This window comes from Neurospora hispaniola (genome assembly GCF_033458365.1).
Source record: "Neurospora hispaniola strain FGSC 10403 chromosome Unknown B0T23scaffold_3, whole genome shotgun sequence".
In the NCBI taxonomy this organism is placed as follows: Eukaryota; Fungi; Ascomycota; class Sordariomycetes; order Sordariales; family Sordariaceae; genus Neurospora; species Neurospora hispaniola.
Window position 1 is genome coordinate 4187815 of NW_026944408.1, and position 18642 is coordinate 4206456.

The window sequence follows — 18642 nt, forward strand, 5'->3', positions numbered from 1 at the left end:
TCTTCATAGGTGTGTGCACTGTCTGCTTGTTCTTAGCACTTGCTGGTTACCAGTAAGATGCTCAAGATGCTTTGGTCAACCTACGGGAGTATAATGTCACTCCTTATGATTTCCTCAAAGAAGAACAGCATTACAGTTGAATCTCGGCCTTTGTACGGAGCATAGAGCTCTCCGCGTCTCCAAGGCGGAGAATGACGCCATCTGTGGTTGAATCACAAGCCTTCTGTGGTTTATAAGTCGTCGGCTCGGTCTTTTTAGAGGGACGAATCCGATAACGAGGCTTTACTGGTGTATGCTGCCTTGGCTTCTGCCAGCCTGACTAACAGTCATGATAACGATTCTTTGCCACCAATGACTGAGAATCGAGCTGCTCATAGCGGTAACCTGCTGAATCAGTCAGCCACTGACGGCTTGAGTGGTGGTATGTAGGGTACTGCTCAAGGGAGGGTAAACTTCAATCCAGCGAAAAGGAAGTTATCTCCAGGTACTGCTGTTCTGAGAAGGTCAATGGAATACGCACCAGCCTCTTCAAGTTTCAAAATATAATAGAGCCAGCATGAGAGGCGGAGGACACGGCTCGGGCTCCGCTTGATGTTTGACGTTGCTGGATCTTTTGACCGTACCAAGTAATCGGAGAGTCTGACCATTGACCGAATTTAGAAGGTCGAAGTCCGGGTATAGGTAACGCACGATTATCCGGGCCTGAAACATGCAGGCAACACAACAGAGTGAGACAACGCGTCCGTCATGATAATTCTCTCTCGACAGGAAACAGAAAGTGATGGTCTACGGAGACTTGAGATTGCAAGACAGCTGTCATAAACAGCCCTTTTCTGACTCCGAGGTATTGTTCGCTCGTATTCTAATTTGACACTCGGAGGTCCCAGGGTCCCTGGAACCCTAAGTGTTTGATCACGGGAAAGGACGTATTGGTACACATCACAAGGGCGTTCCCCGTCGACTTTCAAGCTGTGGCCTCACGGCGCTGGCGTAGCCTGGTAGCCCTGTTGTGGCACCCGGTCTCGGGAGCTAAGAGGGGACCGGGGCAGCCACGTGTGATGCCAACGGGCAACTCGAACGGGGTTCCACGTCTGTCAAATAGAGGTACTGATGGCGAACTCCGACACCATCATGGCACTGAATCCGAGGTTATCTCGTTTTGGCTGTGCCCCTGTTCCTGCATTGAAATGGAGAAGGATGGATTTGTGGGTGTCAATTTTGACTGTGTTTGCTGTATGTATATAACAGTCAACTGAAGAGGTATGTGGCCATTCAACCCGTGTGGACACAAACTTGAGGGGATTCGTGAGTCTTGGCCCACTGCGGTAGTCTCCCATCGATCTTGACGTAGAGTTCTGCTGATCTGGACGATCTCCTTATGATCTCCGGTCGGCCAACGGAGATGCCTGGGTTGTTCTTGCTCTGATCGATGCCCGTCTAGCCCATGTTAGAAGGAGCAACTGCCGTGACCAATCTGGCTGTGGTAAGGAGTAACATTGAGGTTGGGTATACATGAACAGAGCGGCACCCGGATCGGCACGCTGTTTGACCTAGTCAGGCAGGAGCAAGTGTTATGTATGAGTCGTGATAAACACAACATAAGCAAGTCTGCAGTTGGTGACCCAATAAGTCGAGTGACTCCCGTCTGTCAGCACGCCCGGTGAAGCCCCCAGAGTTGCCGACACCGGAGTGTCAATCCATTCTTGCCTCTTTTTGAGTCGTTAACGCGGAACAGTAGCTGCCGGTAGTTGACGCCAACCTGTCAACAGGGGCGCTTGCGTGCTTTTGCTGCTATCGCGGGGAAGGGAGGATGGCAAGGCACTCCCTGGATGTGAAGTACATAGTTGTCGGATTAAAGCCCGATCAGCAGTAGGTTGCGAGGACCTAATGGTATGCCCGGTTCTCCGCCCAGACAAATCATTCCATTCCTCTTTCCGATGTTGAAGGCCGGAGATTGAATCGGAGCACATTGATGGCCGCCACTGTCATCGTGCCTTCCGTACCATCAACTAGAATCGGAATCCGGAAGGCATCTTGGCATTCAATAAGCCAAGAAGCAGAAGAAGCGACCTTCCCATTCTCGTCGGATTTTATTTTGGAAATTGCGAGCGAGATGCGGGTGATCTTTTTTAGGGGCATGGCAGGCAGGGGCGAATCTGGAGACCACTGCATCCAAGGGCCAAAATCGATTTGATAGAGAGCCCGACATCAAGGTCCTCAGGGTCCACAGTACCCATGCCAGACCACCATGTCAGTCTGCCAGCGATAAACGCATCCCGTCGTTGAAACCCCCGACAGCAACATTGGGATTGGGGGTTCGGAGTGACAATTGGACTGGAGACCTTTATGTCCGGCGCAGCGCTGAGAGACGGCATTCCATCTGAAGCTGACAGGACGCAGCAGCTTTTGGCTCGAATGTGCCAACAGCATTCGGGTCAGCACAGAACTCGGAGAGAAACCCGTGAGCTTGTTGACCGAGAAATGGATTGTCGCAAACACTCCCACCTTCCAAAACGAGAACGAGACATTGGCATTTCAACCAAACGAGAAGGTCTGGCCAGGGGTCCCACCCCTACCACAGTAAAATAGGCAGCCCTCACTGGCTTGACTGGCTCTGAATTTGCAGCATTTCAGCCTTATTCGGTCGAGCCGGCCGTCCACAACACAAAAAGACTCGACTGGACTGAAACCGAGGCAGGGGAGGTGTGAAACAGTGGAAAGTTGACTGCAGGAGATATCTCTCACTTGATCCAGCACTCCGACTCGGACGCCTTCCAGAGACGACGTGAATCTTGAAAAGAGAATCGGGACGGTCAACCACAGAGGGCCTCAATTTGTCAAAAACGACCCACGTCCCCAATGCCCAGCCTGAAACAAAACTCCTCGGCTGCCTTCTCGATTGGGATGTTCCAGTCGTTTTCTGGCGCAGGTCACGGCCGGGGTCGCACAGAACTAAATTGCGTCCAACTTCCAGGATGCCGCCACGAGATGGAGATGCGGATTGCAGCAAAAATAAAAAAAAATAAAAACACAGCTCGGCCGGCAACACCTGCGATGACACGGATGTTATATTCTCAGGCTTCGATGACTAGGCTGAATGTGTTCCCAAAGCGAACAACAAGCCGGATCACTCCCTCTCCCATGGTGAACGGAACTGAATGCAGTGAACTCCCGGTCGGTCGGCGGTAGAAATACTGCCCGTGGAAATGGCTCGAGCGTCTGTGGTGATGTCTCTGGCGTTCTCTCCAAAAGCACCTCCCTGGAACAGTCTAGCGTGCCATGCGCAAAGTGGCCCATCCGCTTGAAGCCAACGCTATCATTGGCTGGATGACGCGGTGTGTCCAATGATAGACGGCCAGCTGGGGCCGCTACGGCTGTGGAAGGCAAGAGGTGCAGTGGGGCCGAGACGCAGACCAGGCGAGCTAAAACGATCGTTCAATATATTTGGTTAAAACTTTCAAAGTGAACTAGACGAGCTTGGAAACTGAAGACGATGAAGTGTTTCGCCGCGTCATGCGTCTCGGAAACAAGCTGAAAGTCCCTGTTGGTTGTCCGATCTCGCTTTTACGTTTTGTTTCCTCTTCGTCTTGCATATAGAGACGTCGGTCAACGATCGATGGACACCTGCAACTGCAAGCCAGTTGTTGTTGCCGCTTATGCTTCACAGACAGATCCGGGCCATTCAACATGACGCGTTTGAAAACTCAGCTGCTGGACGTCCTCTCTGCTTTGTCAAAGTCTCAAGGTTCAAAAGTCTCAAGCATGGTTCATGGGACTTGGTGTGCATAAGATCAGATCATCATCATGATGGCGATTCGTACGGCCGTTGCAAGCCGTTCGTTGATGGATCCTCTGCCACTGGTGCTTTGCCTGGACGGGAAAAAGAAGAAAAACGGCGAACCTCTTTTGGACTTGGTCATACTAATACTAAATGCTGAGCTGAGATGGTTTGGCAATGCGCGTCCAGCGAGTCCTAGGTGCTTCTTGGGGCTCCTTTGGAAACGAGGCGATTCCCTAGTACCTACCTAACCTAACCATTATGCGTGCTCTTTCAGCCCCTTCGTTAGGTGAACGCCCGGGAAACGTGGAAAGCCCGGTCGAGGGTAGTGGAGGGGGGTCCTCGCAAGGGGAAAACCGAAGTAGGGGGTGAGAGAGAGATTCGATATTGGGAACCGCTTTCCGCCAGAGCCCCCTGTCTTTTGCATCTCCCGCACTCAACCCGGGCCGGACGGTTAGCTGAGGTAGAAAGTGGAAAGGTTCATTGTACCTCCCGTCCTGTGTCCCAGTTAGGCACACTCAACTAAAGTACACTACGTCTACAGCCCGAGCCACAGTCACCACACTATTCTAGTCTAGTTCGTGGCAGGTTTACCTAGGTTTGTTTCTCTGGATGGAAGCTCCTCCTTGCACTGCACTTTCCACCTCACTGCTACTTTCCTCCACCACCTTTTTCATGCTCACTTTGCTCTCAGCTCCGGATTTCGCACAACCCGACACAATTCAAACTGCTCTTGCCCGTCTTTTTGCCCATCCATCCGTCTTTCTTTCGCCCTTTCCACCCTTCTCTTCCGGCCCCGGGCAAGCCCTGACTGACTCTAGAAAACTTACCTTACCACTGCCCTCTTCTTCCGTTTCTTCAATACACTACATACCAATTTCACCCCTGCCACATTGTTAGTATCTGGCTTGGCTTCGGACGGATCTGACCGTTTCCTTCCTTATTCCTTCGATACTTGTTCCGCGTTTTTGACGACAACCTGGATTACCTCATATTCCCTCCTTTTAGACTGAATCTCTTAGGTGCCTCTCCGCGACCTCCGTCTTCTTCTATCGCGCGTCTCAAGCTGGCTTTTATACCAGCACACACACCCAGAGCACCGTCTCATGCGCCTCCACCCTCCGTCGGACACGGTCTCTCTATGCTAAGCTTTTCCCACCCCGACGATCACTCCACAGAGTCACACCTCCCCACACTGCCACCCAAGCTCAGCGCCTTCACACCCAAGAAGCAACTTGAACAAAGGCGACTGTCGGTTCTGCCCGTGTCTATCTGTCGCTCTCATCCACCTCTGGGGCCGCTGCATCAACTACCTGTTGGGTTCCAATTTCTGGGAGAAAGAATTCTTGCCAAGTGAAGGATTACGACTTTTGTTGTCTCACCTCTGTTTCGCTTGGATCCAGTTCTCTTTGATCGCAAGTTATCACTACCTGGCACGGGGCTGGGCAACATGCCAGAAAGCACGGATTAGGAAGGAGGAAGCCAACAGCAAACGACCGACGGACGGATTCCTTGGATCGCTTCCAGGCGGTGACAACGGCCCCTTGACGATACTGGTCTAGCAAACCCCGCCGACAGACGGATAGGCGGATTGGGAATTCATAGGTAGCCAGGCCTGTCAAAGCTGAAGCACACGTTGTGCACTCGCCCACACGGAGAGCGGGAAGGTGGCGACTCATGGATTCCAGCGATGCCTTCTCGCAGCACACCGTCGGCGATGAGGCGTCGCAGCGCCCGCGCCGCATGTCGATGGAGGAGGATTTGTTCTATCGGGACCTCATGACCTCACGACCCGCGAACCCACCTAGTTATGAGACGGCCATGAAGTCCGCCATGGCCGCGCAAAGGCGCGCACTGGCCGCGGCGCAGCAGGGTTCGAAGCCGGTCGCTCCTCCAGAAGATGTGCTGCCCAAGTACTCATGTGATGTGATTGCGGAAGGCGTGTTTATGAGGAAGATGGAAATCGAGCATACGATCAAACGCGCCGAGGTTCGCAATTGGCAGATGGTTTACGTCGAGCTGAGGGGGACTGCACTCAACATCTACTCGGTTAAGAAGGAACGAACATGGTTTTCATCGAGACCGGACGGCCCCGATATCTCGCCAGATAGTCCTCCATGGGTCAAGAAGGGTTCTTTGGAAAAGAGTTACAGTCTACAGCATGCGGATGCCGGAATTGCCGCAGATTACAGAAAGTGCGTTTACATACCTTGACATGGTTGAAGTCTTGATGGCTGACACAACAGCAGGCGGCGCTATGTCATCCGTTTACGAGCAGAGACAGACCAATTTCTACTATCATGTGTCGAGCTCAAGACATTTGTCAAGTGGCTTGATTGCATCTTTGCCGCTATCAACATCGCGGCACCTATCGATGAGCGAGACTTCCCTCGGGATCAAAGTATACCGCGACTTCAAAGGATACGATGGCTTCGGGGGGAAAGGCCGACTCCGGAAGACAACATCAGCGGCTTTCAAAGGTTGAACGAGAGGAGGCAAAGTACTGCGTCAAGTAGGAGTGGTGAGGAGGATGAGGAAAACGACAGAAATGAGATAAACAGTACAGCACGGCCACCAACGATACACGAAGAAGAGAACGAGCGCGGAAACCAGGGGCAGAACGACTTTGCAGCATTTGGGCGAGGAGGCATCGGTCAACATCCGGTAGTAGGCCGGCTATCGACAACATCGTATCCGAACGAGAATGTCGACCCAGACACGGGAAAATGGCGGCCGAGACAAATATGGACCGAGACGCACGATCATCTTTACGCTAAGCTCTGTTATTCGGTCTTGCTGTTCAAGAGTCCACGGAAAAGCAACTACATCATCTCCAACGGCAAGCGATGGTACGTGGACTGGGCCACAGGGCGGATGGTACGCGTGCTACCTCCAGCATATGGAGAGGTCGACTTATTCGGCCCATGGCAGATCATTCGGGCGGAAAACAGACTGCTCTGAAAGGTCATCGAAACGAAAAATTGGGGGATGCGGGCCCGGGTGCCGTATCGGGCGAGGTTGTTGTTGTGATATTGTCTTACTTTTATCATATACCCATTTCCTTTGTGATTTTTCATTTATCGTCATCATCATACTTGGGTCAGTGGACTGACTGAGCGGCTGGAGTGGCATATACCTGCATTGATCTTCATCGATCCGTTTGCATTTACTGGAAGCATAAGAAAGAGACTGCGAATTCGGAGCTCGCAAGTTTTCGACCACATTTTCCTTGCTATACCAATACCACATTTTTGTTTCTTGGAAAGGAAAGGGGGATTGGCTACTGGAGTTTGGCATCATGTTTTGTTGGATGATGGGGCTGACGGATGGCAGCAGCTATGGGCAAAGGGATTCGATGCTCGTCCCTGACAAAACTGTTCAGTTGAGACCCAGTTGGCTTGCCGAAGGGTTGTAAGAACAAGTTGCATACGTTATAGTCAGTATATAGACCTTGGGCATACTTTCATTACGCACCTAAGTCTTCATTATATCTTCAAGCCCAAATTCTAGGCAGTTCCTGGATGGCAACATCTTTTAAAGACTAGCCAATGTGTTTTCGAATTATTTTCATTCCTGACATGTTTGAGAAACAGTCTGCGTGGAATACAGCAAGCGGTATTAGACTATTCGTATTCGGTTTATTGCTACGACCGCTCGCATCAGGTTGCCAGTTGGCTAATTGCCCGCCAAGGCTACGGCCAGGGGTTTCCATCATTTTCGTTATGGACGAGCCATGACACAGGATGAAACATCGTATCTGATGAAACATCGTATCTGGTCCTGTCTGCTAGTTTGCATTGCGTTGGTTTGCCAGCGTTACTAGGAGACATCAGATTCAAAGCTCTTGTAATGGGTACCCCAGGATAGCGGCTAACCCAGGTGGGTGGACAACACTTGGCTTGGCTTAGTTGACTATGCATATACACTACTATTGATGTATACACGTATGTAGCTTGATATAACTATTGTTATACCGCGTTCTCAAGTACATCGATTTAGAGGTCAATATCACCAACTAGTCTTCTTGACGAGTGTGATATCATATGTGCCCGATAATGACGAGGAAACATGTTTCCAGCCGAGAATCGCTTCATCTCCCAGAACCTGGCGCCACCGTCTCAGACAGTCTAGACCAAGCGTGACATGGCTAGTAGGTACAGGTAGTTTGTTTCCTGGGTACCGACTTCATGACGGCCGAAATCTGGATAACTCTAACCCCTAATCCAGGTTGTCCCCGTGTTGAGAAAGAGAGCGGTGAATGATGAGATGAACTAACCCCCTGACGCCATGTTGATATACATATTATGCAAGCACATCAAAAGCACTGTGACTAACCCCAAGTTAACTCTAGTCGAAGTCATTTTCCTCCACTGCTTCCGTGCTTCTCGTCCCAGATTCTCTTCTCTCCCACGGTTCTTGATCTTGTTCTTTCAGCTGCTTCATCCCGTCCCTCAGTTTCATACCCTCTTTCTCCCTCCTCTTTTCCCTCTGTCAATCCACGCCCGAAACCCATATGTCACAGTAACTCTTCGCCCATTCCACCAACCCCCTTCCTTACCTTACCTTACCTACCATCAACACCAATAGAACTAATCTCTCCATCAACCCCCCTCGTCTCCTCCACCAACCCCTTTTCCACGACACCCTCCAATAACTCGTTCGCCCCCTCGATATCCTTCAGCGCCTTTTCTACCACGGCCAACAACTCTTCGATTTCTGCGCGTTGCGCTTGGATTTCCTGGAATAGCTGATGGTTTTCGGCTTGGGTTTGTTGTAAGGTGGTGGTTAAAGAGGAGTGGGTGGTTGTTAGGTGGGGAGCTAAATGGGCGGAGAGGATGATGGATGGTGGGAGGGTGTGTGGTCTTTTTACAGTTAGTTACGGACGGAAGGATAGATGGGGGATAATGGTTTTTTTCTCTCTTATGGAAGAAGATGAAGAAGAAAAAGAAAAAAAGAAAAAAGAAAAAAAAAACTTACGGTACGGGCGGAGTGGCATCATCACCGCCAGCTTCTCGTTTCCGCTTATTCGCTTCGCCGACCAGCGTCTCGAGCTCGTTGAGTTTGGCTACCACCTGTCTTGTTTGCAAGATGGAGTTGAATTCTTTCTGTTGTTTTGGGGGGGTTGGTCAGCTGCAACTCTGTTCAATTTTTTTTTTCTTTTTTTTCACCCTCAAACTCTCGGCCCATTTTCACAACTTAACTTGCCCAGCTGCTTCACCACCTCCTACAACACCCTAATTCGCCTCCGCTCGCTCTCGCCTCTTCCCTCCGTCTTTTTCACTTATTATACCCAAGTCCCAAGTCCCAACTTCCTCCCGTTCCCCCCATCGCCATCCTTTTTTTTTTTTTTTTTTTCTTCTTTTTCTTTTTCTTCTTCCTTTTCTCTTGTTTTTCGTTTTCTTTACTTTTCAGTTTTTCCCCGTCTCTTCGCCCACCCACCCAACCATCCAACCACACCCCAACCCACACCAAAAACACACACACACACAAATAAAGCAAAGAGAAAAAAAAAGGACAAAAACTCACATCACACTGAACCCCCAACCTCTCCACCATCTGCCGTTGCACAAACTCCAACGTCCCCGGCGCCCGCGCCGCAATGGTCGGGTAACACGCCGCAAAGTTGTCGCGCGAGATCTTGTCGAGGGTGTGTCGAAGGGTGGTACTGAAGAGCTGTTGAAGGCGGGTGGCGCGGGGGCCTGGGGTTATTTCTTCTTCTTGTTGTTGTTCTTCGGCGGGTTGAGTTTGTTGTTGGGAGGGTTCGAAGGAAGAGGAGGGTTCGGCTGGTTGTTGTTGACTATTTTGAGTTTGAGTTTGGGTTTGGTTTGCTGGTGGTGGTGGTGGTGGTGGTTGTTGTTGTTGTTGTTGGTTTCGTGACTGGGATAATAGACCTGAAGATGATGTTTGTTGGTTGTGACCGTTCGTTTCTTGTGGCTGTGATTGCGATTGCGATTGCGGTTGTTGCGATCCTTGCCTTTGTGCTGATGACGACGACGGCATGGCTTCTGGTTGTTGTTGTGTTTGATCTGTTGACATGTTGTTTCTCGCTGCTTTTGCGCTACCTAGATTGGCAGTTGGTGTTGGATTCGTTAAGTTGTTGTTAACAGGCGAGGCTTGTCGCAATTGGTTATATGTAGCGTAGTTGTCTTGGTGTGAAGATGGAAAGCGCGTCGCGTGTGAGATAAGATCAAATACGGGCAACTTGGCGATCCTCACCTGTAGGGAACCTGTACCCTACGAACCCGATCAGATGGCGGGGAATCTATGCGGGGCAGCACACAGCAAATGCAGGCCCCTGTGTGCCCCCAAAATCACACACCCTGGGGGTTCCTGATAAGGTATGTGATCACAATTCCGCAGTATCGGCCTGTCTGTCTGTCAATGATTAGGCCCAAGAACACAACAGGAACTCCATTTAGACGGGATCTATTCTTGTTCTCTTACAAGTCAAGCAAAAATCACCAAAATCGCTTGGCATCACTGATACCGATCTGCGGCCTCGACGTTTCCTTGAGCCCTTCCAGTTGAGTCAAAGTTGAAGTCACTTCCTGCAAGGTACAGTGACGCATCCTGAGAGGCATTGTTACATCACGAATTTGTAACAATGTAGGAGCGGTAGCGGATAACCCATCCATCCATCATTTACCTTGACAGCAGATATATACACGGCATATCGAGTCCATAGTCCATAAACTCGTCAACATTCCTTTTGAGAATTGGTCCAACTGATGGCACCAAAACACCCATCATCCAGGTCATATATCCACAGCATCATCCATCATCCTGCATCCATCATCTCGTGATCACCAGCCATAAAGGAAACCCAAACGCCATGCCGGCATGGATGAAAACACAATCCAGCGGAGAAAAAGAAAAGGAAAGAAACCGACGCAAAAGGGGGAATAGAGAAGAAGCCCAACACGTATAAAGAAAAGCAAAACCAGCCAACCAATCAACCTCAACCCGGCTCAACACACAAGTCACTCACTAACCTCCGAGTGACGACTCCGTAGCAGCCCGCTGCCTACTTCCCTCTCTCCTCTCAAACCTCCTTCTCTGTCTCCTCTCTGCCGCACTCGACACCTCTCTCTTAACGCCACCACCACCACCCGGATTCTGGCTCGCCCCGCTCGGGCTCAGCGCGCTCCACTGCCCGGGACTATCCAGACTAGAAATCGTCCCTGCGACATTGGGCATCTGGCCCCCGGAAGGTCCAGCATACGGCGGCACCCCGCTACTTCCACCGTAGGATGCCTGCTGCTTCGGTGTACCGCTACCACCCGTGTTAAGAGGGGCCGGATATAATGGGTTGACCGAAGGGTCTACCCTTGCCTCGGCCGCCCGTTCGGCTCGGCCGCGCTGGCTCGAACTCCTGCTCTCGCGGCGATCCGACCTGCGATACCGCCTACCGCTGCTCGGCTCCGATTCCGAATGGCTGCTGCTGACCGAGTCGCCTCGGCGGCGCCGGTTGTTGCTGCTGCCCTTCCTGGCGTCCTCGTCCGTCATCCTACGCAGAGTGATGTTCCTATCTCTGTCACTCTGCACCTTGACCTTGACGCCAGGAGCGGGCTGGTCAGAAGGGCCGCCTCTGCGACGCCGGTCGTCTTCTTGTTGTTGTGCGGCTAGGAGACTGGCGGATGCTGCTGCTGCTGCGGCCGCCGCCTCAGCCTCTCGTCGTCGCCTGTCAGCATTGACATCTGTCAGGTCGCTGCTGCTTGTATCGGTCGGGGGTCTCAGTGGGTAGAACACGCCGCGCGGGTCGGGAGGCATCGCGGGCATAGCAACCGGGCCATTTCCAGGAGCTGGATAACCGGAGGGTCCAGGAGTAATGGGAACAATCGTAGGCGGCGCACCAGCACCTCCGGCAACTGGGATGGGTGCAGGTGGTGGTCGAGCTCCGCCGCTCATGGGCGCTGGGTCGTAAGGGGCATGTCCTCGCGGCTCCATGGTAGTAAACTCGTCAGAGAGAACCGAAGTGCCGGTCGTGCTGGTCATGTCTGTTGGTGCTGCTGGGCGCATAGCCGCTGGGCGACGTTGGGAGTCACGTCTGGAAGGACTGGGGTAGCCATCACCGGTAAACTTGGAGTTCCGACGTCCAGCTCTGCGTTCTTCCTCTTCAAATCGCCTGTCCTCCTCTTCACGTCGCCTCTCATCTTCCTCCCTTATGCGATCCTCTTCCTTTCCTGCACGCCGGTCCACTGTCTTTTTGGCGAACCAGCCAAGGCCAAGTCCCGAGAGCAGACCCTTCCCAGCCCCGCTGCTCCGCTTCTTTTCGGGCTCTTCTCTTCTAGAAGGGCTGACGTAGGAAGAATAGTCTGAGACAATCGTGCTGTCGAATCGCGAATTACGACGGCCAGCATGCGAGCGTGGTGGTGTGCCAGGTCGGTAAGGGCGTCGGTCATCTGCAGCGCTCTCCGCTTCGGAAGCAAGGATCGGATTTTGCTTGGAATTTCGTCGATTGTCGGTTCGGGTAAAGTCGGTATAGTCGGTATAGTCGCTTTCGGTTGGTGCCGGACCTCCTCTCCGTGGAGGAAGACGACTAGGTCCTGTTTCTGTTGAGACAGCCGAATACTCGTCATCACGACGGTCATGATTCTTCTTCAGATACTTGGCGGCCAAAAGACCGGCACCAAGCCCAACCAGCTTACCCATCCATCCGCTCCCTTCACCCGTGTTGCGTCGCGAGGACACGTCGGTATACTTGTCGTCGTGATAGCTGTCGTGCCTGACATGTGAGGAGGTGATATCAGTTTCCCCGTCATGAGGAGCATGGGAGCGATATGGACTGGGACTGCGGTCCAGGGCCCTTTCCTCGTCCCGGTTGCGCTTGCGACCACGAAGCATAGCCAATGCGCCAGCACCGGCTGCCAGACCGAGCCAATTCCTTCCATGGTGATGGCTCTCCGACTTTTCATCCGTGTATCCAGTAACTTCGGAGCGGGGGCCACCTGCGTAGTACTCGCGGCGCTCCTTGTCTCTGTAATCAAGAATGAAGTACAAGACAAGAAGGAAACCCATCCAAAGGGCATAAAGAATAAAGCAGTACTTGGGCGAGCCATAGAGCGTCAGGCCAAGCGGCACTTGGGCAATACCCAGGATGGCAATAGCGCGGCCCATCCAACGATGAAGATGTAGGCGGAATGAATGGCCGGTGATTTTGCGAATCAGGCTGCCACCAAAAGCCTGCACTAAGATCATGACGTAAATGGCGACGCCGATGCCATGGTGTGGGTTTGTGAGGTTCCGGGGAGGACCGACAGCGATGAAGCCGAGAACGAAGACGACAGTGCTGAAGCCGACAGTGATGATCTGCAGGTATGCATGATATCGAATGGCGTATCCAGGTCGGCGCGAGTAGAAACGGGCAATGAAGACGGCGATTGGGATGATGAAGAGGAAGGTGATGGCGGCAATCACTCCGTGGCCGATAATGAGACTGTGATATTCGGTCAAGGTCGAGAAGCGATTGCCCATGCCTGTCATTGATGAGAAGAGTCGGAGTTCCTTGTTAGTTATATTCTTTTGTTGGTGAAAGGCATGTACCGCACATACCATTGTATCGCATCGTCTCAAAGTTGAGCCCCTGGAGATTGGGAAGCAGGAAGGTATTCTTCTCAAAGTCCCAAGTTCCATCGCCTACCGTCAAGGTATTGGACGAGTAGGAACTCGACCCGGGCGGTGAAAGATTGTTCGCCATGGCGGGCGGGCACAACTTGCTGAAGAGACGGCCAGCTCGGAACAGGCCGAGGAAAGATCAAGACAGAAGTTGCTCAATCCCCCGTCTTCTTGCAACTAAGTACAGGAAGGCACGACGATATTGGCAAAAGTTGGATGAACAATAGTGGGCGAAGCTGTCGCGCGGCGGTTCGCGCCTGGCAACAAAAAGATTGCCAAGTTCCTGCCGGCTTGGAAACTGGGACCTGGACCAGGAACAGGAAACGGGGGGGCTGGCATCGACAGGCGCGATACGTACAGTAGCGGGGCAGGACAGCCCAGGCACACTGACAGGACAAGCACCAGTTGCGAGCTTAGCCAGCTGAGCTGAAGTTGGAGGGCTGAGTCGTGACTGATGAGGGACTGTTTACTTCTGGCACTCAGATAGAAGTAAGGCAGGGAGTCGCTGTTGTCCCTATTCGCTACCTCTACCCCGAAGAAAAAGACTTTCAGTGTCTGCACGAGTTGCACTTGCACTTGCACTTGCGCTTCCATTCACGGGAATGCACATGACGGGCTTTTCTCCCGGCGCTGGTCGCCCTGTGTGTCCATTGAACCGTCATGGAACCTGCATTCGCGTTTTCCTGTTCGTTACACAAAGTGGGCAAAAGACAGAGACCCTGCAGCGCTGCGGACAGTTCAAGATTTAGTATGGAGGCTGGGGAAGTGGTTGGTTGCTGGGGAACCGAGCTTGGACCACCCCATCCCACCCCAGCCTCCTCACCACACACACTCACTTCCAGCTTCTCCACTCCCGCAGTTTTGGGACGCCAGGAACGGGTAAGGCCCGCCAGGGCAGCTGGGGCGACCAGGGTTGCGCTGTCTTCAGCCCGTCAGATCTGCCACTCTGATGGTGCTTGAGCGCTGTGAGTGCGGGGATAGGGCGGGGTTTCCATTCTGCAGGGGAATCACTCTTCCCTTTTTCATCTTTGACATCTTTTCCCGGGTTTGGAGTAGTATCATCATCATCATCTGAAGATAATCTGAAGAGAGTCTACCAAGAAGTCCTTCTTACTGCCTGGGCCGTTAGCCCATTTCGTGGAGACCCTATGATACAGAACAGTTAAGCATCTGAAGGAAAACCTTGATTCATCTAATCCCCTCAAACTCTCCATCGATGTCTTGTGTCAAAAAGCGGCTTTCCGAAGTGAAGAATCAAGCCTTATGAGGCAACGCTTGAATCTAAGCTTCAACGCCTCGCGGTGGCTACATATGAACATGGCCTTGACGACAATGCTTAGCCTCATTTGATATCACTCCCCCTGCTATAAGGTCTGGCAGTATCGATCATGTCAGCATTATATCTCCCTTCAACCGCCAGTCTACCCTCACCAAAACCCACCAAGTCAATAATTCTCAGACTTCTTCCCCGAATATCTCCAAGTGACAGCCGTCGTCAATCTCCCTCTCCAACCCAGCGAACCAACTGTCTTCGCGTCGCTCTCCCTGCACGGTCCAGATTGCATTCGCCTCCTCTAGTTCCCCGACGACATCATCAGCAACACTCGATTCATCATATCGACAGCTTGGTCCTTCAGTATAACCACTAGTGACCCCCGCGGTGAGGAGGCTTACCAGTACGAGCTCAAAGGCAGGCCGTTAGGAGGCCACCACATCCAGCACTTAGTAATTCATTCAGCCGAAAAAGGGGGTTTGGTGTGTGAGGTTATGGCCGTGATGGTAGTGGAATTCCTGAAGCTGATAGATGGGAAATGGAGTTGTGAATCATGGTGGTCGCTTTCGGTGCGCATGCCGACGATGCTACCCTCGATAGTCATCACCGCATACTTGCACACAAGACTGTCTCGTATTCCGTCCCGTCCTCAATGGAAGACGGAAACAGTTTTTGGCTCAAGTAAGCGCGAGAAGGGACTCCTTCCGTCATCGATCGATCACTGCAACACAAGTCGGACATTCTGCTTTGAGCCCAATATCGAACTTTCGGGGATCTCAGAACAGAGTCACAATGCTGATGTATTGTTGGCTTGGTTCCTCGGAGAGACCTTTGATCGTGCTCAAAGGGTCACGAAGAACTCAATCCACATCGGATCACAACAGATTTTTGGAATGAGTCTAACAAAACAATCACACTTGTTGAGACAGAGCATACAAAGTCGGGAGAATCAAGTCATGTCGATTGAAGACACCATAAAGTCCCGCGCTACTAATGCGCCTCCTTTCTAGGGCTGGTATCTTGAGAGGTGGATTATCTCGGCAAGTGGTATCCGACTACCGACCTTCCTAACCGCATTATCTCCAAGCGTCAGCTAAGTTTGGGTGTAAGCGGGAGTTCTGCGGAATACGAGAACAGAGAGAGGTGATAGCAGCATGGCGGTGACGATGGACCTCTCACAGTAGCACTGCCCCGAAAAAAAAAAAGAACCATCGTCGCTTTTTTACCTCGCACTAACTGCCCGGTCCTACACTAGGCCTGACTGCGGTGTAGTTACCTCAGCTCCGTCTTGCAGTTGCTCATCGGCTGAAACTGCATTCTACAACGGAAGGGCCTGGCCTGCCCTCCGCCACACTCATGATAAGGACATGGGCATTGGTCAGCTACTGCGGCCGTCGTCGGCTCATCAACGTCACGGTTCTTGGCGCTTACACTAGGCTCAGTCGGTAACTGCCCGAACGTTACATACACTAAAGCTCTCACTCCAGTCGGTCGTCAAGACTGACTTCACCGGTAAAAGCGGGAGTTTCCCATATGTGGGATCGGTAAAGTCATCCTTCCCTTTTCTCTCGTAAAGCTTATACGAGAGCCGTGATGGATACTCACTAACGGGGACTGCCAATGCAACCAAGCAATACGTGGTTGCACTGGTTCGTTGAACACGGGTTGAACCTCTCCTGTTTTGGCCAAGTCCGTGATAGCTTCGCTTCGTTCTTACCCTCGTCGCCGACCCGCCGAACCACTAGTGATCATGCTGATCGTCACCGCAATGGGCCCATCATGCCGAATCCGCCGGCCATCTCCCGTCTTCCATGGGTGTCCTTCCCCAGAATTCTCGTGATCCTCATCGACATTGGTTCTCAGTGCAACCTTCCTTCCTGAGGCCCTTCAACTGCTACGTCAAGTCACAAAGAAATCTGTAGAAACTCTCTGCTTCCGGACCAGTATATAACTTCCCATCCTCTCTCCCCCATCGACTCTGATCTCTCTTCTTCTTCTTCATCTTCTTCATCAACAGCATCACCAGCAGACACCACTTATACAACTTTTTGGTTAGACACACAACATCATCATTGTATCTACCAGTTCCAGTGTCCATCCCATCCACACCTTTTCACTCTTCACCATGAAGTCTTTCACCTTGTCCGGCGTTCTCGCTGCTCTCACTGCCACCGCTGCCGTTCAGGCCCAGACCTACTCCCAAGATGGCCCTTTCAACCTCAAGCTCAAGTCCGATGATTCCTCCATCGACGGCAAGTACCTCTATGCCTGCCACGCCGGTGCCGCCATTGAGTCGCTGTGCCTTGGCAGCACCGAGAGCCCCGCCGGCTCCTCTTCAGCCTCCTTCTATTACAACTACACCGTCAACGACAACGTTCCTTCCAACTCCGGTCTCTTGATCTGGAACCTCGAGGCTAACGGCCAAGATGGTGTCATCACCGTCTCTTCCCCTCTGTCTTTCAACTACGACCCTGGCTCTAACGTTGCCACGACGCTGTTCATGGTACGTTACTCCCTTTCGTCCCTCATCCAGCCGAGTACCACTTACTAACATGACCTTCACAGCCTTCTACTTCCCCGAGCCTCAATGTTGCCTTTGACAACGAGGACCAGCTGTTTGTTCCTACCTACACCGACGACTCCAAGTATGTTCCGGGCCAATACCCCCAGAATACTGGCGCCATCGCCCTCCAGAACTGGCAGGCATGCTGGGCGCAAGTTGGAGGCTACTACTACAACGTACTCGCGTGGGTTACTAGCGGCGCGCCCAAGAACCCCACTTGCAAGGCTGTGAAGGTGGCCAAGGTTGCGGTTTAGGAGGCTCAACAAGAGAAACCCAAGGGCGACCAGGTTGGGGAGACTGCTGCTCAGATCCCCGACGGCCAGGTACTAAACACTGAGCAGCAAACGTCGGAGGATGACCATGTCGAGAAGGGGTCTGAGGAACAACAGCCCGAGGGTGACTCCGCCGGAGAGACTGTTGCCCAGATCGGTGATGGTCAGGTGCAGAATGTTCCTGCGAATGAGGATGGGGAGGTCGTTACCCAGATTGGGGATGGACAGATTCAGAATGCTCCCGCAGAGGAGGGAGAGGACGATGACGAGCCTGTTTCCCAGATCGGCGACGGTCAGGTTCAAAACGACCCTGTGGAGGAAGACACAACTCCTGTCACTCAAATCGATGATGGTCAGGTGCAGAATGCTCCCGCCGAGGAGGATCCTGTCCCCGTTGCTCAGATCGGTGATGGTCAAATCCAGAATACCCCTGTCCCTGTCACTCAACGCAACGATGGCCAGATCTAGAACCCTTTCGTCAAGGAAGAGCCCAAGCCTGTTGTCCAGATTCGGGATGGTAGCGAAAGCTGTTCATGAGGATGGTTCTCACGCGGACTTCAACAACGAGTATACGAACAAGATTTCATGGCAAGGAAAATGAGCCCAGATGGTTGGCTGACTTGGGCAGAACGTGCATCATTAATCACTAATGGTTTCTTTCTTAAAAGTAATAACAGTCGAAACTCGATGCTTTGGCGTTGAGAAGATTCATAGTTAATACATTTCATTTCATTCACGTTTTCCTGTTTGTTTTACTTTGCTTTGACTGCGTAGTGACCAAGATTTCATGGTAAGAACATGGGCAGATGTCAGATTTGGATTCCTTCTTCTTGGCACTTGATACTTACTGACCAGAGCAAGCTGGCATTGAGAATGAGGTAACTAACTAGGTAGCAAATATTCCTTATATATATCATCAGCTCTGGCATTGGTTGACCAAATGTGTGGGCGGTGGCGCATGGCTCTGGTCTTCATTTCGAAACTTTGCGCCTATACTACCTCTTCTATGCGTGGATGAGGCTTCGCAAACGCCTCGTACATGGCTTGACTGAGTGTGAGTGTGGTGGTGGTGATGGAGGAGTGGCGGTCGTGGAGAAGGGCTTAGTTGCTTCTTGCAAAATCTGCAGATCAACTGGAAAAA

The 18642-nt window shown here is 52.0% G+C and overlaps 4 protein-coding genes across 4 annotated transcripts; 3 read left to right on the top strand and 1 right to left on the bottom strand.

Moving 5' to 3' along the window:
- Nucleotides 1–4298: 4298 nt before the first annotated feature.
- B0T23DRAFT_128033 (uncharacterized protein) lies at nt 4299–4799 on the top strand. Its single transcript, XM_062832139.1, has one exon. The coding sequence runs from the start codon at nt 4391–4393 to the stop codon at nt 4676–4678; it is 288 nt and encodes a 95-aa protein (XP_062694593.1). The 5' UTR covers nt 4299–4390; the 3' UTR covers nt 4679–4799.
- Nucleotides 4800–5295: 496 nt separating this feature from the next.
- On the top strand, nt 5296–7033 carry B0T23DRAFT_128035 (uncharacterized protein). Its single transcript, XM_062832140.1, has 2 exons — nt 5296–5973; nt 6028–7033. Exons 1-2 carry the CDS (start codon nt 5456–5458, stop codon nt 6737–6739), a joined length of 1230 nt encoding a protein of 409 aa, XP_062694594.1. The 5' UTR covers nt 5296–5455; the 3' UTR covers nt 6740–7033.
- A 1309-nt stretch (nt 7034–8342) lies between these two features.
- On the bottom strand, nt 8343–13475 carry B0T23DRAFT_403935 (uncharacterized protein; the record flags this gene model as incomplete). The annotated part of the gene is made up of 6 exons (XM_062838827.1): nt 8343–8640; nt 8756–8883; nt 9305–9804; nt 10223–10276; nt 10771–13254; nt 13331–13475. 6 exons carry the CDS (start codon nt 13473–13475, stop codon nt 8343–8345), a joined length of 3609 nt encoding a protein of 1202 aa, XP_062694595.1.
- Nucleotides 13476–16791: 3316 nt separating this feature from the next.
- Nucleotides 16792–18423, top strand: B0T23DRAFT_440876 (uncharacterized protein; the record flags this gene model as incomplete). The annotated part of the gene is given in 3 exon segments (XM_062840740.1): nt 16792–17169; nt 17232–17471; nt 17484–18423. 3 exon segments carry the CDS (start codon nt 16792–16794, stop codon nt 17967–17969), a joined length of 1104 nt encoding a protein of 367 aa, XP_062694596.1. The 3' UTR covers nt 17970–18423.
- Nucleotides 18424–18642: the final 219 nt, after the last annotated feature.